This window comes from Gossypium raimondii, chromosome 1, assembly GCF_025698545.1.
Source record: "Gossypium raimondii isolate GPD5lz chromosome 1, ASM2569854v1, whole genome shotgun sequence".
Lineage (NCBI taxonomy): Eukaryota > Viridiplantae > Streptophyta > Magnoliopsida > Malvales > Malvaceae > Gossypium > Gossypium raimondii.
The window spans coordinates 37,540,341-37,567,302 of NC_068565.1; the positions used below are offsets into that span (position 1 = coordinate 37,540,341).

Genomic DNA, 26,962 nt, shown 5'->3' on the forward strand with positions numbered 1-26,962 from the left:
TTCTTTTCCCACTGATTAGCTTTCGTTCTTTCCTCCTGAATTTCCTGTCGCCATTGTTCTGGCGTTTTACCCAAGCCAGCAGTTCTTATCGACCTGCGCAACTTCTTGTAATCAGTCTTCAGGCTGTCTAAATCTTCTTCTGCCTTGTTCTTCCCTTTCCTTAATTTGTCAGCCTCTAATCTTTGAATGTCCAAATCCAGTCCTAACTGCATTTTCTCTTCCTCTAACTTCTCTACTTTTCTCCCTATCTCCAAACTCCTCTTTTCAAATTCTTACTTGATAATCTCTATCTCAGAGGGCAGTACTTGTAGGTGTTCCTCTAAAGATCGAAAGCGCTTCGATTAGATGCCGGGATATTATCGTTGACCCTTTGATCACGCCACTGGCTATACTCGGGGGTCATCGTCGGACCCACGGCTAAAATTCTCATTCGGTGAGTTTGGTTCCAGGCATTAGACACTTCTCGAACCTTTTTCTTGTAATTGTCCTCACTATAGGAAAAATCAGAATAGGCCAACCCCAGCGTTGCTGGTACGAATTGTCGTGATCTATACTGTCTGGATTCGAGTAGGGGAACATATCCGATAGCTCCCCATATCCCGAGCAGAGGAACCCAGTCGAAATCTCCACACCGGTACAATATCTCATCAAGAATTAACCAAGGAGCCCTCCATTCAATATCTTCATCCTGGAGATTCTGGAGTATCTCCCTCCATCTTTCTTCTGAAATATCATCCCGTCTTGGTGTGGCCACCAATTCCTCTAGAGGGGAGTAACCGTTAGAGAACACTCGATAAGAGACCTTTTCCATTTTCCAGAAATGACTATGAAATCATGCCAACAAAAGTTGTGCGCATCCAATAAACCTTCCCTCACCTGTTTTCCGACATGCACTCAGGGATCTGAAAGTTTCAGCCAGTATTGCCGGAACCGGCGTAACCCCTTTACTAAGCCGATCAAACAAATCAGATACAGCCTCGTCGATGTGCCCTAAAGCCTTGGGGAAGACCACTAGCCCGTAGATACCTAAAGCGAAGACATCGACCCTTTTCTTTACGTCAGGATGTACAAGCACCAAATCTCGTAAGCTTTTCCAAGGGACACATTTACTGTCGCCCTTCTGTTGGATTCGGGCAGCGACCTACTGCTCGCTCATCCCGATAATGTTCATTAATTTCCTTAACAATGGAGGGACACAAGCAGCTCTAGAATAAACCCTGTCGACTTGAAACTTTGGGCACCAAAGCAAGGTCGTATACTCCTCCACAGTAGGCGTCAAATCGACTTTCCCAAAAGTGAAACAACTGTAGGCAGGATTCCAAAATTGAGCAAGGGCTCGGAATAAATACTTGTCCACTTTGACACTGAGCAGATAAGGTAGGTCACCGTAGTTACAATAGAACAGCTGCTTGGTCTCGACATCCCACTGATCCCAGACTTCTTTCATTTCTCGAAGGTCATTCTGGATTACACTGATACGGGTGAAATCCCATAATTCTGACACGTGCCCCTCGGTAAGACTATCGCCTTTCTCCCGTTGTGTCGTTTCAGCCCAAACTCGCACAGCCGCATTATCTTCTACTTTATCAAGAAATCCCTTTTCCATGATAAGCTTTCGTTTTAGACACTGAACATGAATCGACACCTCTTTTAGAATGACAATGCTATACAATCGCAAATAAAGCAAAGATAATATTACGCAGAACAAGATTTAACGTAAATGACGATAAATATAACATCCATTTAGGTAAGCACTAAGGTTTGGCGTAGCTCTACCTAGGTCGGTTCTTATGGGTCATTACATGTGGTTTGGTTCTAAGCAGGGTACCTGAACCAGCAGATTCCTCAATCCTCACCCATTATAGGCTCATAAGGACCGAGTTCAGTTCAGGGGAATACATTTCCCTATGGCCATGTGGAGATGAAAATCTCACGAAGACATAGGTACGGATGTATCCCGGAAGCGATTCACTATCCCATGCGGAGGTGAAAACCTCACGAAGGCGTAGCTTCTCACTCCCACTTAAGAGGTGTGACCAACGGTCATGCAATGCAATGTGCAGAGGTATATAAAAAACTTAAAATACAAAACATGATAAAAACTATAACTCAAAATAAAATGCAATGAGAGGATCGGATATTTAACTCAAATTTTCAACTTTCGACAAAAAGACAAGAGATAATCAACTCGTGGCTTGACTCTCTTATTTACGTCCCCAGTGGAGTCGCCAAGCTGTTGTCACCATTTTTTTGATGAAACGGGGCCAACTTGGATTTTGAAAACGAAAATTAAAATGGGAGTCGCCACCAATCCTTTTTGATAAGGTGTGATCGGGTCACCTTGAAAAGTGGTTGTTTTTAATAAACGATTTGATTTTATTAAAATAACAGTTTTGGTCCACGAAATTCAGAAAAAATGGGTTCGGGAGTCGGTTACGCACGAGGAAGGATTAGCACCCTCGATACGCCTAAAATTGGTACCTAGTTGATTACTTAATGTCTTAGTGTTGAAAAACTGAAAACTTTAAAGAAATTTAAAAATACGATCCTTATATTAAAATGTTGAAAATTTTGGGAAAAGGGGCACGTTCCATGTTAATCGAGAAAGAAAGCATCATATCCAGTAAGTTAGGACACAATGTCTCGAATTCCCGATGTGCGAATGAATGTCAAAATTTACTTATTTAAAAGATGTTTGATTATCCCGGGTTTAGAAAAGGGAACATGCCCAGTAAGTTAGGACACGATCTTTTCTTAATTCCCGAGATTGTTTAAAACTTGAGTTTGAAAAGATTCGTATATTTAGATTTATTATGAAAATCGAAACCCAGTAAGTTAGGTACGACCTTCTCGAATCTAAATACAAGATTTTGCTTATTCAAAAATCATAATTTATGCATCGAATAAAATTAATCTAATCTGAAATAAAACACAATGTCAATATCGAACAAAACGAAAATGAATACGATGATGTAACATAAATAATATGAGTAATAGCAATGAAAATAAATTAGATAAAAGGATAAACCAATAACATACAAAATAACAACGCATATAAGGAAATAAAATTAAAATATTCGCTCAAAATAATAATGAGAATATAAATAAGGAAATAAATAAAGAAATGAATAAGGCTATAAAATATAAAAGGTATAAATATCTATTTATAAAAATAAAAATACATACATAGATGTGTATAATAATATGAAAATACATATGTAGGCATAAGTAAAATATATATGTAAAAAAGAAATATAATATATATATATATATATAAATGTACACGTTTATATAATATATATATATATATATAAATATACATGTTTTAATATATATAAATATATATATGTATATATATATATATATGAATAGGTATATAAATATTCGTGAAAGAAAAGTATAAGAGAAATAACAGTAATATTAATACTAACAATAATAGTAATAATAATAACCATAATAATAATAATAGTAAACTAATAATAATAATAATAATAATATAATAATAATAATAATAATAATAATAATAATAATAATAAGAAAAGTTTGAAAGTATAAAAAAAACTTGAAATAAATAATAAATGATCAAAATGATATATACATATAAAATAAACAAATGAAATAAATATGTTAACTCATGAAATAATAAGATAATGAATACATAAATGGAAAGAAAATAAAACTAACAATAACAAGCAATAATACTAATAATAATATATTAAAATGATCAATTTGACGATAAATAACTAAAATATCCAGAGAGGATTAAATTGAAACTAAGCGAAACCTTAAAATGAAATCGAAATTGGAAACAAAGAAAATGATCAAATTGTGGCGCAGCAAAGGGTGGGGACCGAACAACAAATACCCTCATTCCAAAACGCATCACTTTGAGCGGGACTAAAATGGAACAAAAGTAAAGTTATACGGCTAAATTAAAAAACAAAAGGGACCAGATTGCATTAAGGCGCAAAGAGGAAGGATCTCGCATAAATATCCCTCACCGCAGAAACATGCGGATCCTAGGCGATGCAGGTCGGGTCGGTTTGGGTCGACTCCTAAACGGCGTCGTTTTGCACTGAGAGCCCACCCAAAACGCCGTTTTGCCAACAATATAAAAGCCCAAAAATATTATTTTTTCATTTCAGCAGCTTTGTTTCAAAAAGGAGTTAAAACTTTGTTTTCTCTCTAGCTTCACTGGCATTGCCCAGATTCCGCGTGGGGATCGCCACCGACCGTCATGAGCGGTGGTAAGGTACCAAAAGTCGGTTTTAGAACCCGATCTCGACCCTTCTAAAAATATACCCTTTTAGTCCCGAAAAGTCGAAAAGGAGGGTTTTTCGTACTCCTTTTAGTCCGATTCCAACGCCAAGGTGGTCTCCGTGACGGGCTTTTGAGACCGATGAGTATCCCTTTCTTTTCTTTTTCGTTTTGTTATAAAGAAGAAATCAAACAAACAAAAATAAAATAAAATAAAATAAAATAAAATAAAATAGCAACGTAAAAAGAGAAAGAAAATGGAGTCAACCTTTTTGTTTTTTTATTTCATTGTTGTTGTTGTTACAAAGATCGTATTTTTGCTTTTATATCTCATCTATTTCTATTTTTCTATTATTTGTTGTTTGCTTTTTGCGTTCCGCTTGCTTTTTGCAGTGTTGATGAAGCTAGGCACGGTGGGTGGCGATGGGACAAGGCAAGCAGCGAGGGATGGGTGCGGCGCTAGGCTTGGCTAGGGTTTCATTTTTCCAAACCCTAGTTGGGGTTTTTGGGAAATTGGGCTCAATTTGGGCCTCGGGTTTGGGTTGTAATTGGGCTTGTGGGTTGGTGTTATTTTGCTGGTAGGGCCTGGGCAAATTTGGGCTTCTACAAGCATGAAGAAAAAAGCAAGAAAATGAAAAGGAAGGGAACTAGCCATGGGAGGCCACTGCCTACTGGAGAAGAGAAAAATGAAGGCTGATGAGGTTCTTTTCCCTCATAAAAAGACCAACAAATGGACCCGAGGCCCATGTTCAACTATTCAAGTCCAATTTTTGTGATCCAATTCTTTAATATGAGGTTCCAACAATCCAAAATATTTTCAAATATCAAATATCACACTTAAATATTATGTACATCATAAAAGTCTCGAGAATTGATCAAATTACCCTTTTATAGTAAAATTACTATTTTATCCCCTTTTGTCTATTTTCACGATTTCTTCTCAAAATTTGATACTTAGACCAATTCAAATTCATAATTCATAATTCATAATAATTCTTCAATATAACTCCATAAGCAGCGAGAATTACAATTTTCCACTTTCTTCACTAACAATGGGAAAATAACAATTTAGTCCCTCTACTTCTAGTTCTTCCCAGTTTAGTCCTAAAAGTGATTTTCACACTACCGAGTCATATTCCAATTTATTTCATGTCAAATAGGCAATAAAAACTCTTATTTCCATTTTTAAATTTTCTGTTTTAGTCCTTCAACATTTCAATATTTGTGTCATCACATTTTCACCTATAAAATTCTTTTCATTAAATCCCATAAAATTCTTTTATTTGAAAATTTTTCCAATTTTCTCAATAATTCACTATATTCGCTATCGAAATAGTGCCACGTGTCAAACTAGAAATTTGAGATTTTACTAGTATGAGTCCTTTTATAAACATTAAACAATTTAAAATAATATTAAATGATTTAACTTTTTTGGGGAAATCTATTTAATGACATGTAAAAATATATAAACATGTGGCTACACAATCCACTTTTTGTGACATCCCAATCAGCATTTCGTTTGGTGTTTAACCGAGGAATAACCAAAGCAATCAAAATTCTTAAGACAATACTTAAATTGACAAAAAAAAAAAAATTAAAGTGACTAAAATAAGAGCACAACACTTTTAAAATGACTATCTAAATAATTTACCTTAAAATAAAATAACAAATTTTAGTGCATGCGAGTTACAATATATGATTTCTTGTTGTTGTTGCTATCCTTGTGAGAGCTATAATTGCCACTGCAGGGTCCATGCCCGATCCTCATTTATAGCGAGTGGGGGACTCTTTTATGAGCTAGACGTACGTTCGGGAAAATAACCAAAACAAAATGTACAAAACGTCGACAGCAGGGTTCGAACCTGCGCGGGCGTAGCCCAACAGATTTCAAGTCTGTCTCCTTAACCACTCGGACATATCGACGGTTTTGTTAGGAGGACCTGAAAATATTTTATTAACGTTTATCAACAAAGTCCAACTCTATATGCAGGTCGTTGATATGCTTTCTACAAAGTACAAACCTACTAATATTAATTCCAGTACAATAGAAAAGGAAATACCCAAAAATAAGAAAAAGTAAGATAAGCATGACATGGATTTTTTTTTGGTATATGAAAGTTTTCATAAGACGCGATTTAATTATAATTAAAATAAATTTAAAGGAGGATCCACACATAATACATTTATATATTATGAGACTCGAAAATGAGATTTTAAAGTTTTAAAACCTCAATCTTACGATCGAGATAAAATCTTATTGACAATTAAATACATATGTATATAACATTTTAAATGTGGTTATGATATTTAATAAATACAATATAAATATATAGATTCCGTATTGGTAATATTCTTTTATAAAATTTTTGTAAATTGAAATTGTATTGCTATTTTTATCTAATGTATATATTTACAGTCCCGGGGTACGCCCAAGACCCAAGACTAGAAGGGGACAAAAGAAAATTTTCAACTTTTAACGTGGAAAAAAATCTTTAACCTTTTAAGTCTTCTCATTGACGCTTAATTGCAAGCATAAAAAAAAAAGAAAAAGAAAAAGGCCCCACTTTTTTTATTTTATTACTAGTATATGTTTTATTATATTATATTACATTTTATAATTTCTTTTAAAAGAATCCCAATTTATTGTTTCACCTAGGGTCCCAAAATGTTAAAATGAGCCTGCATATTTATATAAAAGTATAAATTTAGAGAAATTTTGAATCGATAAATTTTTTATATGCATTATATTACTAAATTGATATTAAAATAATTTATTAACATATTATTAATTATAATATGATAATAAAAAGAAATATTAATTAACATAATAATATATTAATGTAAAATTAATTAACTTAGTTGTATCTTTTAAAATTTTTTAAGACTGTTTGTGGAATAAAAAAAGTGCACAACCAGTGTACCAAATACTAACCCTAATTATAATTGTCGAAACCATTCTTTTGAAAAACAAACGTTTTAGGTTGTCGACTTTAAAAATGAAAATTGAGAGTTGTCACCAATCTTTTATTGAGGTGTGATTGGATCAACTAAAAAAAAGGCTTTGGTCTACGAGTTTTAGAAAAATGGATCCGGGAGTCGGTTACGTACGAGGAAGGATTAGCACCCTCATAACGCCCAAAATTGGTACCTAGTTAATTAATTAGTGTCTTAATGTCGAAAATTTGAAAAATATAATCCTTAGCAAAAACTTAAAAACGTTACTTATTAAGACCCTTATCATTTCGGAGAAAGAAAATGTCACACCTAATGCGTTAGGGCACAACATTCTAATTTCCTCAAAAATGAATTAGTCTAAAACTCGTGTAATAAAAATTTAAAAGAATATTCATTTGTTTAAGATTTAAGAAATCGCGGCCCAATACGTTAGGGCACAATTCCTCAAAATCCCAAACTTGAAATATTTCCTTTATTATTATTTTTTCAAAAAATCTTTGTCTCAAGAAATCAATACGTCACATCCAATACGTTAGGATACAACATATTTAACTCCCCAACAACAAGCTTTTTATTTTATATATTTTTTATTAATGAGCAACCCTCGATCGTTGGATTTAACGAAGAAAATCGGAACCCAATACGTTAGGGCTTAATTTCCTTGAAAATCCTAAATACGAGTGTTATCTCAATTTTGAAAATTTTAAAATCGAAAAAAATGATGTGATGCTACATTAAATATAAAATGTAATAATAAATACAACAATGGCATAGAAATAAACGAAATTAATGTACATAAACAACGACATGTAAAATATCAAATGGATATAAATGAAAACAACATCAATAAGCAAATGAAGGAATAAACAAAAAAATAAAGAGAAAAAGGTACAAAATATATATACATTTGAAACTATGAAGAATAAAAGACATAAAGATAATTTACTCATAAAATTTTGGGTTATAAAACTTATATATATATATATATATATAATACATAATGCATTTATGAAAATAAGGAAAATATAAATATATACATATAAAATATATTCATGCATTTACAAAAAAATGAAATATATAAGTATAATATAAAAACGTGGAAAATATTTATAATAAGCTTTGAATGGAGTATAAATATATGTTTATATATTACAAAATGTATAAACATATAAAAATCATAGAATATGGGCAAACGATAAATATTATGAAATATAAATGTGTATATATATATGTATAAAAATATGAAAATAAAATAATAATAAAGTATGTATATAATATGTATATATATTAAAACGTTTAAAATATATATGTATATATATTAACATGCATATGCTATATATATGTAGGTATAATAATAATATATAATATAATAATAAAAAAATAATAATAAATTAATAAAATAGACTAAAAACCTAAAATGAAAGATTAAGGATTAAATTGAAAATCAACAGAATAAAAAAAATGAAAGACCCAATTAAAAGGCGCGAATAACTCATAGGGCTCGAATGGGAAAATATCTCCATCCTTTGAAACGCGTCACTTTATTAGGGCTAAATAAAATAAATAAATAAAATTCGCAGTGGTATCACATTCTTCCTTTTTTAAAATCGTAAATAAGTAAAAAATAATCGAAAAAGAAAAAAAAAAGAAAACAGTAAACCACCTTTAAAAAACTGCCAATCGTTCTCCCTTTTTTATTCTTTTTTTTACAATGAAGGGAGAGGCCTCTATTTATAGCTGAGCCTCCCTAAATCCAACGGTACAGATCAATTACATCAACGGCTAAGATTAAAGGGTATCTACAAATTAAATCTCTAAGATTACAAAATCATATTTTCTAAGATTGTATATATCATATCTAAGATTGCATAGATCATATCTAAGATTGCATAGATCATATCTAAGATTGCATATCATATCTAAGATTGCATAGATCATATCTAAGATTGCATAGATCATAAGATTGCATAGATCATATCTAAGATTGCATATCATATCTAAGATTGTATATCCTCGAAAAATATGTTTCCATATGTGAGCCCGGCTAAAATTGGGTATTACAATAATTATTCTATTAATAATATATTAAATTATTGTGGTGACACTTTTATCATTTCATACTTTTATTCTTTAAATAAAATAATTAAAACTACAAATCCAAGGACACATGTTCAATAGTATTAAAATATAAGTTCATTATCGGTTCACCTATATTCATTAAATAAAGTTTAAAAGATAATATTTTGAACATAAAATGATTTCTTTCACCCATATCATGAGAGAGATAAAATTTAATAAAAATAATTTTAATTTTAATTATTTTATAAATAAAATTTTCATTATTAGTGTTATCGTATTTATCACTTAATTATGAAGGAAAAAATCACTTAATTAGTGGTATAGTTATATACCAAAGGAAAAAAATCGCTTAATTAGTGGTATAGTTATATACCAAATGAAACTAAGACTCAACACTATAAATAAGTGCATTTGCAAGACATTTTAATTCAAACAACATCTAAAGAATCACTATAAATAAGTGCATTTAATCATACGACATGCAGTAAAAACGTGTCCTACAGGGAGTGCTTTCTGATTTTTTTAACATATTAACTCTTTTAGTCAAATGATTAAATGTTAGTGATTTTGACTTTGAGTCTCGGGTATGATTCTTCTCTTACTCATATTTGTATTTTTATTTCATGTTGTTTTAAACTTTACTTTTATTTTTAATTACTAATTTTAACACATTAGTTCATTTGGATAGATGGTTAATTAATAGTGATATTATCATTGATTCTTAAGTTTGGTTCCTATTCTAAACACATTTGTATTTTTTATTGGCTTAATCTTGTAAAAAACCCTCAAACTTTTTTTTAAAAAATAATTAAGCCTTTGGTTTTTTTTTTTTGCACTCAATTGGGTACTTGAGCTACCAAACTGCATATAAAAGACTTTCAAACTTAAAAAAAAAAAATCAATTAAGCCCCCCGTTTTTTTTTTGCACTCAATTGGGTATTTAAATTACCAAAATGCATAAAAAAGGCCACTAGGGGGCTGGTAGGGGTCCTACCCCCTAAAATGAAATTTTTTTCATTTAGGCCTTTTATAATTTATAAAATTTTAAATTAGTAATGGTAAAATTGCACTTTGACCCACCAAAAATGATAAAAATTTAATTTAATCCTCTAAAAATTATAAAGATATAGGTTTTTAAAATGAAGAAATTACATATTTACTATCATAAAAATATATAATTTAATTCTGCCCAAAAAAAAATTTTGACTTCCCTGCCCCCTAAGTCATATTTCTGGATCCGCCACTGAAAAATGCCCTTTTACCATTAACTTTAACGGTTGACCGTTAAAGTTATAGATAAATTATAAAATGTTTTTTTGGTACAATAACTTTTATAATTTTTTACTTAATTTTATATTTCTTTACATTTTTTTATAATTTTCTTATGAATTTATAAAATTTTATAATTTATTTCTATATTTCTATATAATTTATAATTTTTTTTATAATTTTTATAAAATTTTACAAGTTTTAATAATTGTTTTACGATTTTATATTTATTTTCTAATTTTTAATAAATGATTATATTTTTATTAAAATTTAATTATTTTTATAAATTTTATTGATTTTTATTTTTATCATTTTTTGTCACATGTCACGCCGTGCTTGTGACATGTGGTGGCTTTAATTGCAAAAAATTAGGGGCGGTAAACTGTTAAGGTTAACGGTCAAATGGCCTTTTTCAGTGGTGGATCTAGAAATACGACTTAGGGGGGCAGGGGCAAAGTCAAAAAATTTTTTGGGCGGGTCAGAATTAAATTATATATTTTTATGATAGTAAAAATATAATTTCTCTAGCAACGGCGCCAACAATTTGATTACCACCAGATGTGCGAACGTCTGGACTGAACATATTGCAGCAAATAAATATATGATTAAATAGCGGTGTCCGCAAGTATATGGGTCAAATTGTAAATGGAAGAATGTTACAACGAAGCACTTTGAAAAGTATTCCGAGGATCTACCTAAGAGAGGTTGAATTAAACTTAAATTAATTTTCTGTACTAATAGGTCTAAATAGTACTAATCTAAAATTATTTTACGAAAAACCAAAATTAAAATTGATCAACCAAAATAACATAAATGATCTAATATGAAGACAACAATGTAACAATCGAAATTAATTCCAATTAATAGACAAAAGATTAACTCACTCTAGTGTTCCTAATTAACTTTAGAACTCGGGTTTTATCAAGTTAGCTATTAATTAACTAGTTATTACCTCTTGACCTCTAACTAATTAACTAATCGACCAATACATGCTCATCTCTTGACCTCACTTTCTTGACCAGGATAAATTATTATTTACTCAGTAAACTTATCTCTCGATCTCGTTTATCCTAAATTACTTCTTAGGGTTTAATCGCACATAATTTAAACCAACTAAATCGAATTTAAACCCTAATTCATCCATTAATTAGTCACACATCAGTTCATTAATCTCCCCAAGGAAACTAGCCACTCATGGATCTATATGCAATAATCCCTAAACTGATATTTAACATGCAAAACAGTAAATGAAATAAAAGAAGGGAATAAGAAAATAAATCCATCTCGATGTCGATTCGTGCACGAAAGCGAGATTTCCTTTAACAATTGCAAAGATAATTCCAATTGCGACTAGAAACCAAAAAGAAATAAATAAAAACTATTAAGTTGAAAGCTTGGATCGAAATGGAATCCCAATTACACAAGAACATAAACTATTTAGAAGACTAAATTGAAAGAAAATAAAAACTAAAATGAAAACCTAAAACTAACTAAGTGGCTCACTTGGCCAAGCCTCCTCAAATGAGGCTAAACATGTCTATTTATAGAGTTTATGTTCTTGTAACAGCCCGATTTTGACTCTAATCAGAATAGTGGTTTCGGGACCAAAAATCTGAGTCTAAAAAAATTTTAATATTATTTTCTGTGTTTATTATGTGTAAATTTGATTGTGTGAAATTTTCATGTTTTAATTTTGTCGTTTGAGTGACCGATTAAAGAAAATGGCTTAATCGCGTAAAATGAAAATTTAGGGGTTAAATCTAAAAGTACTTAATTATTGTTGTCTTTATAAAATGGAGGATTTATGATGCAATAAGGCCAATATATAGTTAGTGGGCGGCAATGGTCTAAATTACCCTTAGATTATATGTTATAAATATATATTATTAAAGGTTAATTTTGTAACTTAGTTAATAAATTAAGTTATAATAAAATAAAACAAAAAAAAAAGATGGCCATTATCATCTTTCTTGGCTGAATGTAGCAAAGAAAGAAAACCATTCATGCTTGTTAAAGTTTCGACATTCAACTAGCTTGATTATAGGTATGTTTTACTTCGGTTTTTGATAATTTTTACGTTTTTGAGATCGTTGCTTCGAATACTTCAAAACCCATGTCTTCATTTTGTGAATTAATGATGATTTTGAAATGCGTCATTGATGAATGTTTGAGTTTTATGATGTTAATTGATGAAATATGAAATATATGTGTTAGATTAACATGTTTTGTTTTTGAATTTTTGGTGAATTTGAGTAATTAGGGAAAATTGTGAAAAAAAAATTTGAGGGACTAAAATGAAAAATAAATGAAATGTGTGGGCTTGTATGAAGACTATGAATATTCGACCCTAGCATGATGTGTGCAAATTTTGTGTTTTATGCAATAGGGATTAAATTGTAAAAAATTTAAAATGTTAGGGGCAAAATGGTAATTTGCCCATTGTGTGCTTTTGGACTAAATTGAATGAATTGTTGAATAAAAAAGTTAAATCTGAATATGTTTAGATCGCGAAATGAAGGAAACAAAATTAGATCGGGGGAAGTCGAAAGTAGTCGAGTAGTCGACTGTGTCCGTCGTTATCCAAGGTAAGTCGATAAGCATTTTAATGTTGTTAAATTTAAGAATTTATATATATGATATATGAAAAAGTAAATTATTTGAATTTATTTATGCATTGGCCGAATGTGAGTATTGATATAGGGTTATGTTTCAAGTTTGATTCAATAGATATTCAATATTTGAAAGCCCGTATGAACCCTAGGAATAGATAGGATACTTATGTCATGGCATAGGATCTATGATTTGTGTTTTTGTGTAAGACCACGTCTGGGATGTTCGCATCGAATTATGTTTTTGTGTAAGACCCTGTCTGGGACAGTGGCATCGATCTGTGATTACATGTAAGACCACGTCTGGGATGTTGGCATTGTACGAGCCTTCCGACTATCCGTGTATCCTTTTTACTTCCGAATGGTTCAACGGGAAAAGTTAAGTGAAGATTAAATGAGAAATCGAATTTAAAAGAGCTCAGGTATGTACTTATATCAAGTTGTGAAAGTAAGGTAAGTTAGTTGTTAAATTAGTTGTATAATGTTAAGTTATAAATGTGAGCTATGTGTATGCATATGTGGAGATGCATATTCAGCTAAATGTGGAATAAATGATTTTAATATAAGTAATTTGATTAGATTCATGTATATGTGTATTATTAACTATATCGTATGAGTATGTTAGTTATAAATGATAATTTGTCATTAGAAAGCATGTATATTCGGTTTTGGCTAACTTAGTGATAATGTATATTTTTGCTTACGACTTATTAAGCTTCAAATAGCTTACTATGTGTGTTTGTATTTGTTTACCTCAGTTTTATAGATTTTGAAGTTGTTACGAGCTCAGGGATCGTCAGCAAAGCCAACCACACTATCGACATTTTCTTTCAATATTTTACTAAGTTGATTTCAAATATATGGCATGTATAGCATAGTCGAAACGTTGATTTTGGATCAAATATGTATATGTAATTAATAGCCCAAGCCATGCGAAAATGGCTTATTTTCTTTTGATTGAGTTTGTATCTATGTGTATGGTCTTAATAGTCACTAAAATGGAGTTTATGTTTATGCATGTTTGATTATGGTATAATTTTGTGTTAGGTAAATAAATGTGATGCAAATGGATCTAGACTTGTTGACTTGGCTTTTAGATTAGTTATATATTCGAATATGCAAGAATTAAATGATATTAAATTGAATATCTATAGGTTTGCTTATAATTTTGATTAGTTTAAGTCATGTACTTATAAATAGCCATATGAAAATAACCTATTTTTGTGCTTGTGTTCGGTTTGTTGATAATGGCTTATTCGTTTTAGTTATGTTTAGTCCTTATGCTTTTGTTAATTTTTGTTAAAATGATGTTTGTGATTATGCATATTCGGCTTTATACTTGATTCATTTTGAATGGTAGGATACATGGTTAAGATGTAATAAAATTTATGAATTTGTATGTTTTAGGCGAAATCTATATGTTAAGTGATGCCTTGTATGTATAATTATTATGCATTGGGTGATGATTGATTTAGTTTTGGTATTATATAGGTTCGGTTATGGTATATAAGTATAGAGTTATGTTTAGTCCTTAAGCCTTTAATAAATTAGTTTGAAATGATATTGCTAATTATGTATATTTGGTTTTGGTAGGAGTTTTTTTAATATCTGCATATTGAAGTCGGTTTTAAGAATTTGGCTTTAGTTTGTTTTATAGGTAACATAATTACTTTGTTTATGTTTGGGTGCATAATCTTGGTTAAGGTGAGTTTATGTTTAACCTGCTTAATATGTTTTGATAGTGAGTGATGAATTAAGTCATGAGTGTGGTAAGTATAAGTATTACATGAAAACTTGAAAATGTTAAGTCATTAGCTAAATAATTTGATTGATAATAGATGGTATATAATATGTAAATGAGACAAAATAACCAAGCTTCATTCGGTTAGGTTTAAGTTTGATTATATATATATAATCGGCATTAAAGGTAGTTACTAAATTCGGCTATTATGTGTTTGTGTATTTGGATAGGTGAACTATTAAATTTGTTAAATTTATGACTTGGTTATGTAGCATATTCATTTGTAGTATTTGATTAAAATAGGTTCGGTGATATTACTATAATGTTCACTTTTATTTTCTTGAATGGTTAGTCTACGTACTAGAATTAATTATTAAACATGCAAATTTAGTATATTTGATTTGTTTCATTTTGTTTATGCTTTATAAAATATATATATTTATATATAGTGCATTATTCAGTTTTGTATGTTTTTTTAAAAAGTTCTTATGTTAACTAAAAGTTGAAATAAGTTTTATGTATGGTAATATCTCGTAACCCCAATCTGACGACAGATACGGGTTAGGGGTGTTACAGTTCTAACCTAATTAAGATTGATTAGCAGCCCAAAAATCTAATCACATTACATTGTGTGGACTAAAATACCCATAATTAAAATTTCTGATTGTCGCCCGATCTCACGACACTATAGGACCGGTGTCGTGAAACTGCCTTTCGAATAGGAATATTGTGGCTTCGAAATTCGTGTTTCGATACCATTCCTCGGTGTCGCAACGATGCAGTCGTCCTTTATCTTCTTAGCTCAAAAATAGTGTCCTACACATTAAATGAAACCGTTAAATCATCCCTAGGCCTATAGTGGCCCATTAGGTTATGGCATTACTTAAAATTGCATAAAAATGCTTATTTTTCATAAATTAAACCTAAGATACTAAATGATGAAAACGACATAAAAACACTAGAAAAAAAAGCTTATATCCACTTATATCCTCACCACCTTATATCCACTTCTCTCACCTTCCTTATTTCTCCATTTACTAAGGCATCGTATAATATTCATAAGTACAATCTTCTGAGCTCGTATTATATTTTTTATTGAAAAATGTGAGTGTACTTTTTTCCAACTCACTTTGCTTTTATTTTTTTATCGAGATTTTCTCTATTGACGTTTTACCTTATTTTCTACAAGCTCAAAATTCTTATACTCACTATATCATACAAATCCATAGTTCACTCATTTTTTTTATATTTTGAAACCATTGTAGTGTATCTACCTAATCCCTCAATAACAATCGTCGGATGTCTAACTCCGTGCAAGAACCAAAAAATTAAAGGATCAAATAGAATATTCGTTAGGCTTAAGGTTTCATTTTTGGTTCATCAAGAAAATAGATTCAAACTCAAATTAAATACTAGGGAAATTTTTACAGGATAGCTTTTTGGCTCCAAAATTTGTCTACCAAATAATGCCTTAGGTTGTCTGTAGGTAATTCAATACATGGATTAAATCGACCAAGTCTATCAATTTCTACAACCTATAATTCAATCAAACATGCATGCTATTTACCTATTTATCATGTGGTTTACTTAACATATTAAATCTATTCACAGTGTAATAAATTGAACTAAGTAGTCTAAAATTAGAAATTTAGAATCAATTATTCCTATTAACATGCTCCTAACCAACCATTTGTATTTCTACAAGCCCAAACACATAGAAAACATGCATAATAAAAATTTTTAAAAACTATTAAAACTAGGAAAAATAACATAATTTTTTAAAAAATTTGTAAATTTCCTAAGTCACCCCCTACACTTTATTTGTCATATTACCTCTAATGTGCAATACAAGATAAGGGAAAGAGGTTAACCAATTCCATGGTTTGTGCAATGCAATTGGTGGGACTACTTCTTTTGGTTTTGGCTCTCAATTGTAGTGCTGTAAAAAATTGTGGGGTTCCTACAAAGGAAAACTAAAACACACAAATATATATAATATTAAATCTTAACTAATTAAAAGCTGAAAAAAAGGAAAAATCATCCCAAATAAAGTACAAAGTCCAAAAATAAAAATGTTTAAAACTAGTCAGAACCAGGTTCTAAATCCTCCATCATAGGTGTCTTGCCCCTCTCGCACCCCGCTGACGATTTAGTAGCTCACCTTCCCGAAGTCTAGGTCGGGTCGATAAGTGGTGTGGTCAAAATACCCACTCATAATCCGGTGGCACGATTGGGGTCTGCTCCTCCTCCTTCTCTTCATCTTCTTCATCATATGGCACCCTCCTCGCCCAGCGGTGGGAATCGCTTAAACATGTCCAGCAGTGATGTAGGTGTTGGCCATCCATTCTATTCTGCAATGAGAATTAGAATGTCGCCCATGTCTTACATCCACCATTTCGGACACTTTTAGATAGGCATACATGTTAGTCCTGTCATCTTTGACGTGTGAGCTTTACTTTTTCTCTTTGTCGGTCCTTGAGGATCACTCCTATGTTTAGTTCAGTGCTCCTTCCCCCTATTTTGCTTCCTTTGGAGCTCAATGAATTGGCCGTATAAGTTTTCCCCAAACACGCTCCTCGTACCACCTCCGGACGTACTAATTTCTAGAGAGTGAATACTACAATAAAATATAGAAAGACAAGGCAGTATCCGCAAGTATACAAGTCTAGTTGTGATATAGTTTTACAACGAAGTAGGTGAGTACTCCGAGGATCGTACCCAATCTAATTAATACTTTTAAATCAGTTATAGTACGAACAATAGGAAATAAATTATTTTTGGGGTTTTATAATAATAGTAATAAAAACAAAATAACATAAAAAGATAAAATTCAAGAGATTAAAAAGTAAGAATAAATCAAATCTGATTATGGGTGATTAGATCACTTCAGTAATCTCCATCAACTATCATTTTGGGTTTCTCGTCAATTAACTAGTCGCTACCCTAGCAGGATCTTCCGATCTTCCGCTAACATAATGAGTCAGCAAGAACTATTTATCTTTTGACCTTACAATTTAGACTGATTTGGGGTTAAGGTGTTCACGATTGGGCAATACTAATTTTGGGTTAATTCCTACCTTTATGACTTCTCGAGGTTGTCAGGCCTAGGGTTTGTTTCATGTTCTAACTTTCCCATATAGCTTATCCGTTGAGTAGCCCTATAAAATAGTTAACAGATCATACTTTAACTCGCTAATCCCTCATAGAGGGATTAGTTCCTTATGGCTTCCATAGACAATATATAATCGATGTAAAGAGAGAGCATGCTAATTATATCGACAAGATAGAGTAAATGAAAGGGCCTGATTCCACAGAGTTTGAATGCTTCCACGAATTAGATCTCTTGAAATCAATAAGAACAATTGAAATAAATCTAAAATCCTAATAAATAAAGAAAGCTAAACTAAATTTATAAGAGAGAATATAGGCTAAAGGAATGATGTCCATAACAGGTGACAAATAAGCCTATTTATAGCCTTTAGGTGGTCGTTGTCCTTAACCCTAGGTTAGTTTACGTTCCCGAGCTTAAGGTTTGATTGTGCAGACCAAAACTCCCTTGATTCGTGTGTTGTCTCCATCATAGAGTCGATGTCATGATACATCAGGACCTATGCCGTGACATAGCAATCAGTATACTCGTCTGCAGGTATATTCAGGGGTATGTCACGACACCCTCAGTCTATTTCACGACATTGAAGGAAGTCTTGATTTTTCTCCATTTTGCTCCCTATGTTGCAACATTGAGTCATCCATGTTGCTACATAGCAACCAATATTCATTTAGTGCACCTTCTAATAGTCTCTTGCTCACTCACAAAGTGCGTTAGCTCACCCTTAGACCTCATTTAGCCCTTAAGGTCAATAAAAGACTAAATTTGCAAATTTTATTGAATTTAAATAAACTATGAAAACTTAACTAAAATATAACAAAAATGCTTGTATTCAAGCTTTTTAAATGTGAAAACTAGTTTAATATGCTACATCGAATTATGGTAGATCAAACACCCCTATACTTAAGTCATTGCTTGTTCTCAAGGAACATAAAAAAATGAAAAATAAGATGATGACCCTTAAGCAAAAATGATACAAGTATTTACTTCGGAGCATATAGCTAGGCATTTTATGCTTACTAACAATTTCAGAATGATGAATAGTTGATTTACCATTTTTGATTTCAAACATCTAAGTTTAGTATGTTACACATGACCACCTCTGGACATATTAATGTCCAAAGTGTGAATACTGCAATGAAATACAAAAAGACAAGGTGGTATCTGCAAATATACATGCCGAGTTGTAATATAGTTTTACAACGAAGTAGGTGAGAATTTCGAGGATAGCATCCAAAAGAGGCGAGTGCCAAATCAATTCTAAACTAAACACTAAATGATCTAATTAATACTTTTAAATCAATTATGTACGAAAAACATGAAATAAAGGATTTTTGGGGTTTTATAGTAATAGTAATAAAAACAAAATAACATAAAAAGATAAAATTCAAGAGATTAAAAAGGAAGAATAAATCAAATTTGATTATAGGTGATTAGCTCACTTCGGTAATCTTCATCAACTATCATTTTGGGTTCCTCGTTAATCAACTAGTCGCTACCCTAGTAGGATCTTCCGATCTTCCGATCTTCCATTAACATAACGAGTCAGCAAGAACTATTTATCTTTCGACCTCACAATTTAGACTGATTTGGGGTTAAGGTGTTAACTATTGGGCAATACCAATTTTGAGTTAATTCCTACCTTGATGAATTCTCGGGGTTGTTAGGCCTAGGGTTTGTTTCACATTCTATCTTTCCCAAATAGTTGATCCGTTAAGTAACCCTACAAAACAGTTAACAGATCATACCTCCACTCGCTAATCCTTCATAGAGGGATTAGTTCCTTATGGCTTTCATAGACAATATATAATCGATGTAAAGAGCAAGCATGCTAATTAAGTCGACAAGATAGAGTAAATGAAAGAGCCTGATTGTATTGGAATTAAGCACGAATCCACAGAGTTTGAATGCTTCCACAATTCAAATCTCTTGAAATCAACAAGAACAATTAAAATAAATCTAAAACCCTAAGAAAGAAAGAAAACTAAGCTATATTTATAAGAGAGAATATAGGATAAAGGAATGATGTCCATAATAGGCGAAAAATGTGCCTATTTATAGCCTTTAGGTGGTCGTCATCATTAACCCTAGGTTAGCTGACGTTCCTGAGCTTAAAGTTTGATTGTGCTTGCCAAAATGCCACTACTTCGTGTGTTGTTTCCATCACAAAGTCAATGTCGCAACACACCAGGACCTATGTCGTGACATAGCAATTAGTATACTCTTCTGCAGGTATCTTCAAGGGTATGTCGTGACACCCTTAGTTTGTGTCGTGACATCTAAGATAATTTTGAGTTTTCTCCATTATGCTCCGTGTTGTGACATAGCGACCAATATCTGTTTAGTGCACCTTCTAATGATCTCCTGCACACTTACAAAGTGCATTAGCTCACCCTTAGGCCTCATTCGGCCCCTAAGGTTAAGAAAAGACTCAATTTGCACATTTTATTGAATGTAAATAAAACTATGAAAACTTAACTAAAATATAATGAAAATGCTTGTATTCAAGCTCCTTAAATGTGAAAACTAGTTTAATCTGCTACACCGAGTTACAGTAGATCAATACAATATACAAGTATCAAAGGTCTCACCTACAGGAATCCATCAACAAATTATACAAGTACTTTAATTATCTGAGCAGAATACAAATAGTCATTTATGCGTATGTTTAGTATGATGTCTATTCATGTATAAGGGTATTTAGGTCACATAGGACTTTTTGGCTTGTAACTTTTTGAGGCTTAGAATAGGTATGGAATTCAAAAGTAGTAAGCATCAAAAGGGTTTTAAACACAAAAATAGTTTGGCACATCGGATTGATCCCTATTCTTCCCCCCCTTAGTGACCCTTACCCGTTCACTGCTTTATTTCTCCTTCACTCACCTTCCTTGTCTCTCCATGTATAGGAAATCATAGCATGACATAGTAACTACGGCTAGCCTACGAGTTTTAGTGCACTAATGAACGAGTTACTCTATCTTTTGTAACTTTGTGACTTTTCTTTTTCAACTCATCTCACTCATGAATGTTTTTTTTTCAAGAACTTTTTCTACTTGTATTACTTTTGCCTTTTAGATGTCTCTTTTGTTTTTCACTTTCGGGCTAACCTATAATTCCTATATCACACTAATCCTTCCTATTTCACTCTGTTTTTACAAACTCTACCTTAATCTATCTACTTAACCCTCAATACGTATGGCCAAACGTCTACAATCATGCGGTGCAAGACCAAAGGAAAAGGACAAGTACAAATTAACGTTTTTAGGCTTGAGGTTTGTAATGAGGTTCATCAAGAAGTGTCAAAAGGCTAAAAAATCGATACTAAATGTGAATATTAATAGGTTGGCTTTTTGGCTCGGGACGTGTTCCAAACAATGCCTTAAGTCATCCTTAAATACCTCAACAAGCACAAAATTAATCAACCAAACAAACTCAAATTCAATCATTTATCATTCATACTAGCATGCTCATTTCATTGTATTTTCTATATCATTTAGTATAGTTGATTGCTTAATACCTATTTAAAATGTAACATATAGAACTTTAATAGTCTAATGCTCAAAAATTTAAAATCACCTACCATCATGCCAAATTTATTCATAAACACAAGAAACCTATGTACATGCTCCTAACTAATCACTTGTATTTCTACAAGCTCAAAATTTTTTTTTAAAAAATCCTATGTTACCCCCACAATTTAGTTGACACATTGTCCTCAATGTGTTGCCCATAAGAAGATAAGGAAAGAAGTTACCCGATTGATCGTGGGCGCTATAATTACTAATGGTGGGTGTTTCCTCCTTTGATCGTGTGAAGTTTGAATTGTTTGTGTCTACTTTGTGTTGGGTTTCTAAAAAAAATTAAACAAACTACAAAATAAAGAATTATGTATGTATGTATCCCTAATCCTAAAAATAGGTTTACATCACCTTAAAAATTAATACAATCCCTAAAGTAATTATTTATTAATGAAAAGTAAAAATTCCTAATAAAGAAAGAATCATTCAATTTTCCTAAATTCGTCTACTCCTAATCCTACTAGTTTACTCTTGAATATTAGTCCTCATCTTCCTAAAATCTTATTTTTCTCCTTTCCTCTTTTTGTTTCGACTGTAGAAGAATAAATTGCTTGAATAAATCGTCATCGAGTAATTTCCTTGGGGGATTCATGGTTTTATCTATCCACTCAATAGGTACTCCTACCCTTTTACAAAGTTTCGTAATTAGATGAGGGAAAAATATTCCCTTTCCTAAATTCCTTGCACAATCAATCATGTTCTTATATATCCATGTTCCAATACATATTTGTTTCTTTTGGAGGGTCCCATATGTTATGGTAGTTTGAAATGGACTAATCTCAGACATTCTGTTATAGGCCATATTCTCGAACATACGAATTTCATCCATGTCTTGGCTTTTGGTGTCATCAACTCTTAATTCAATGTTTCAAGTATTGTTGTTCCTGTTCAATATGTACACATCTCTTTTCCTTCCATTAAGAATCTCAATATTTCCTCTGTATCAATGTTTCTGAATTCCTTCAAATATGTTTTATAGAGATAATTGCGATTATAATATGGTGCATCATAAATTTGATAAATACTCATCTCAGTTACTAGAACATTAACCCCTCTGACCTTTACAAGGGAGTGCATCCCATAGAATGGTTTGGTTGCTTCCCTTTGTTTTAAGGCTAGATAAAATTCTTTTACTACAAGAATTGTTAAGGGGTTTTCGGTTGGCAAACAAAATTTCGTACATTCCCTTTCAGTTTCATTTTCCCATATTCCTTTGCAATTCCTCATTAGAGGGTCAAGTCCCTACTCTTGAATAAATTTATATGGCTATAGTTGTTGTATGTACTTATACATGTCACCTTCTTAAAACTCAATAGTTAGGCTAGAGCCCTTGTAATGAAATTGGCTGTAACACCCCTTGCCCGAGACCGTTGCCGGAGTCGAGCATGAGGCATTACTTGACTTAACTTAAAAGTTCGGGCATAAAAATTTACTTTTAAAACTTATTTCACTGTTCATAATAAGGATGTCCACCTGGGCAAGAGTCACTAAATCAATTATAACTCGAGCTAAAAAACTCAAAATTTAGATCCGTAAATTTTCCCTAAAACTAGACTCATATATATTTTTACCATAATTTTTTTAGAATTTTTTGTTTCAGAAAATTAGTACAGTTTATTAGTGAAAATCTCCCCTATTTCGCTGATCGATTGTCCTGATCTCTCGTCACTAAAATTTAATTATCTCATTGTAAAAACTTCATATGTGTTCACACTTGTTTCTACGGAAACTAGACTCAATAAGGAATCTAGACATATAAATTACAACTCATAAATATTTTTGTCCAATTTTTAATGATTTTCCAAAGTCAGAACAGGGGATTCCAAAAACCACTTTGACCTTGTCTAACTAAAATTCAAATATCTTAGAATTCATAATTCCTTTGTCTACACCGTTATTTTCCTATGAAAATAGACTAAATAAGCTTTAATTATATATTTCATCCACCCTCTAATTAATTTTCTACTATCCTTGGTGATTTTTCAAAATCACTTCACTACTACTGTCTCAAAACTCATTCACTACCAATTTTTACTTTTTCATGATTTCTATGCATAATTTATCACCTAGACATTTATAACAACAAACGCCCTCATACTTAGCCATTTTAATAAATATTCATCATCAAATATTTACATATCATCTTTTGGTTATATCTTAAGAATATACAATCGAAATGACCAAGTCCCTATACATGCCATAGCTCAAAACATTTATCGTCTTAAAATACCGAGTTGTTGTGGTTGATAGTGTGAACGCTCTCTGACGTCTTCAAGATCCCAACTCTGTTTGATAATACTATATGAAAGAAAAAGAAATAAAAGAAATAAACATAATGCTTAGTAAGTTTACAAGTAAATAAATAACAACATTTATCATAAACAATTATATTCATAAATTTTTATTAAGCATTAAGATCTTTACTTTCTTCTTTATGTACTCTCTTACTCGTTTACTTACTTGCTTGCTTAACTTACTTCTTCGTTGTTGAAATTTCTTTTCTCAACTGATAACGAGATACTCTTAATCTTATTAACTCACCGAACTTGTCTATTAGGCTTTTACCGAACTTTCATGTAACATCGTCTATTTATTAGCCCGTTGAATCACTTGGAATACTAAGGATACTCGGTCTCTGTCTGAATATAACATGCCAAAGCTATGTCCCGACATAGTCTTACATGGGATGTTTCTTGTCTTTATAATCTCATATCCAGATATGGTCTTACATGAGAGTTTTCATATAGGTGCCCATGCCATGTCCCAGACATGGTCTTACGGGGGACCTCTCATCTTGGTGCCAACGTCCTGTCCCAGACATGGTCTTACATGGGACCTCTCATCTCGGTGCCAACGCCATGTCCCAGACATGGTCTTACATGGGACCTCTCATCTCGATGCCAACACCATGTCCCAGACATGGTCTTACATGGGACCTCTCATAATCTCAATGATGCCAATGCCATGTCCCAGACATGGTCTTACATGGGATCTTTTTACCCAAATGTCATGACATTTGTATCCAATACATTCCTCATGTTTCAACGGGGCCTTTTAACACTGATTCTCTGTCATCTCATACTTGAGTTAACATTAGATATTTCCATGAAATAAATACATAATTGCTGAAAAATAACAGCATTAATAATAATTATCAAAATATTGCATTTATTTACCGTAAACTTACCTCGGTACAAAATATGATCAAATCTAACACTTTAGTCCTCAACCTTTTTCTTTCCCAGTTCTAACTCTGAATTTCGTTCTTCTTGATCTATAATAGAAAATTTAGCTTATTTAATACTCACATTCATCAAAACAATCCTTAACTCGAACTTTGACAAAATTACATTTTTGCCCCTAAACTTTTGCATATTTACACTTTTGTCCCAAAGCTCAGAAATTAAACTTCATCCCTTATTCTTATGTTTTATGACATGCTGGACATTTTTCCCTTCTATGGAAACATCAAATTCCCACTCTAACACTTACTTATGAACTTTAGGTATTTTTACCGATTATGTCGTTATAATCGTTTTCACTTAAAATCATTTAGCAAAATTTGTTTAACATAATTTCAAGCTTCATATTCTACCATAAAACATCAAAATAAACACATTTCACCTATGGGTATTTTTCCAAATATGAACCCTAGGTTAAATTATTGCTAGAATAAGCTAAATCAAGTTACCGGGACTTCAAAAACGTAAAGAACATTAAAAAAAGCTAGAACAGACTTACAATCGAGCTTGGAAGCTTGAAAAACCCTAGCCATGGTTTCCCCTTGTGAAATTCAGCCATGGGGTTGAAGATGGACAAAAATTGGCTTCAATTTTGTTTTTAATTCATTTTAATAACTAAATGACCAAAATGCCCTTAATGAAAAACTTTGGAAACATGCCTAACCTTGTCCATTTTTGTCTACCAACTCAACCAATGGTATAATTACCATATAAGGACCTCCAATTTAAAATTTCATAACAATTGGACACCTCTAACATGTAGAACTCAACTTTTGCACTTTTTACAATTTAGTCCTTTTGACTAAATTGAGTGCCCAAACGTCGAAATTTTCGAACGAAATCTTCACGAAATCATTTTATGAAATCGTAGACCATAAAAATATAATAAAATAATATTTTTCCCTCATCAAATTTGTGGCCCGAAACCACTGTTCCGACTAGTCCCAAAATCAGGATGTTACATTGGCCATTTGATAACCTATTCTTATTATGCTTGTAATTTAACCTTTGTTGACGATAAAAGAGGGTAGGCTGAAATTTAATATTTTTTAATGATAAAATAGGGTGGCCATGTGTTTTTATAGATTAGAAAGAAAGAATAAACTATTCAAGAGTTATAGTCTAGGTTTACTAAATAAGCAGTTAAAGAACAAGAATCCTAATATAATTAACCTACAAAAATGTCAATAGTTAGGGTAGTTCGAAAAATAGAGTTACGCAGTGGTGTCGCAACATCCTTGGGTGATGTTTCGACGTCGAAGGCTGGTTTTGGAATCAAAATTTTGTTTCTTGATGCAAAATTCTAGAATGGTGTCACGACATGACAACCAGATTTCTCTTTGTTTCATAAAATCAATACTTGGGTCACCTTCTTCATTATCATTCTTCATGTTTGTTGGTTTCCCATTGATTCCTTGGAAATCCCAAAAAGCGTTACAGTGCAAGGTTTGTTCCTCTACAATAGTATTAATAGTTCCTCTAAAATAATATTTTACTCGTTGGCCATTAACAAGAAAATGTTGAGCTTTTTTTTCCGATTAAGTCTATTGTCCCATGAGGAGTTACCTAATATATTGTATATGGACTTATCCATCTTGATTTAAGCTTTCCAAGGAATAATTTTAACCTTGAGTTGAATAGCAGCACTTTCTGTCCTGGAAAATTCACACTTTCTAATCTTTGAATCATGTTGAAGTCTACTCCTCTCCCAATACATTTTAGTATTTTCATAAGCCATAAATCTGAATTCTTCCAATTCTTGGAGTTGGAATAGTCTTTCTTTTTTAGCTAATTCTAGATCCAGATTTAACTCTTTGATCGCCTAGTATGCCTTCCTCTCCAATTCGATTGGTAAGTGATAGTTTTTACCATAAACTAAATTATGTGGGGACATACCTAATGGAGTATTATATGTTGTTTTGTAAGCCCACAACGCATCGTCTAGCTTGACTACCCAATCTTTTTGACTTGGGTTTACTGTTTTCTCTAAATTTTGCTTTATTTCTTGATTAGATACTTCTACTTGCCCATTAACCTGTGGATGATATGTCATTTTCATCCTATGTATTCTATTGTACTTAGCCAATGTTGCTTCGAAATACTTGCAACAGATATGAGATCCT

The 26,962-nt window shown here is 31.8% G+C and overlaps 1 protein-coding gene and 1 non-coding gene across 2 annotated transcripts; both read right to left on the reverse strand.

Annotated features, from left to right (window-relative positions):
• Positions 1 to 319: 319 nt before the first annotated feature.
• Positions 320 to 1,606, reverse strand: LOC128032717 (uncharacterized). The gene is made up of 3 exons (XM_052621443.1): positions 1,146 to 1,606; positions 877 to 1,046; positions 320 to 762 (listed from the first exon to the last, which is right to left on the reverse strand). The coding sequence occupies exons 1-3, from the start codon at positions 1,604 to 1,606 to the stop codon at positions 320 to 322; spliced, it is 1,074 nt and encodes a 357-aa protein (XP_052477403.1).
• A 4,492-nt stretch (positions 1,607 to 6,098) lies between these two features.
• Positions 6,099 to 6,180, reverse strand: TRNAS-UGA (transfer RNA serine (anticodon UGA)). The gene has a single exon. It is a non-coding gene; the product is annotated as a tRNA-Ser (tRNA).
• Between the last annotated feature and the right edge of the window lie 20,782 nt (positions 6,181 to 26,962).

Excerpts from the sequence above, each read along its gene's own strand:
- LOC128032717 (XM_052621443.1), bottom strand. The coding sequence starts at position 1,606 with ATGGAAAAGGGATTTCTTGATAAAGTAGAAGATAATGCGGCTGTGCGA. Across the intron at positions 1,047-1,145 it reads ATTATCGGGATGAGCGAGCA|GGTCGATGTCTTCGCTTTAG; the intron begins GTAGGTCGCTGC and ends CGTAAAGAAAAG. Across the intron at positions 763-876 it reads GAGTGCATGTCGGAAAACAG|AGGAATTGGTGGCCACACCA; the intron begins GTGAGGGAAGGT and ends ACTCCCCTCTAG.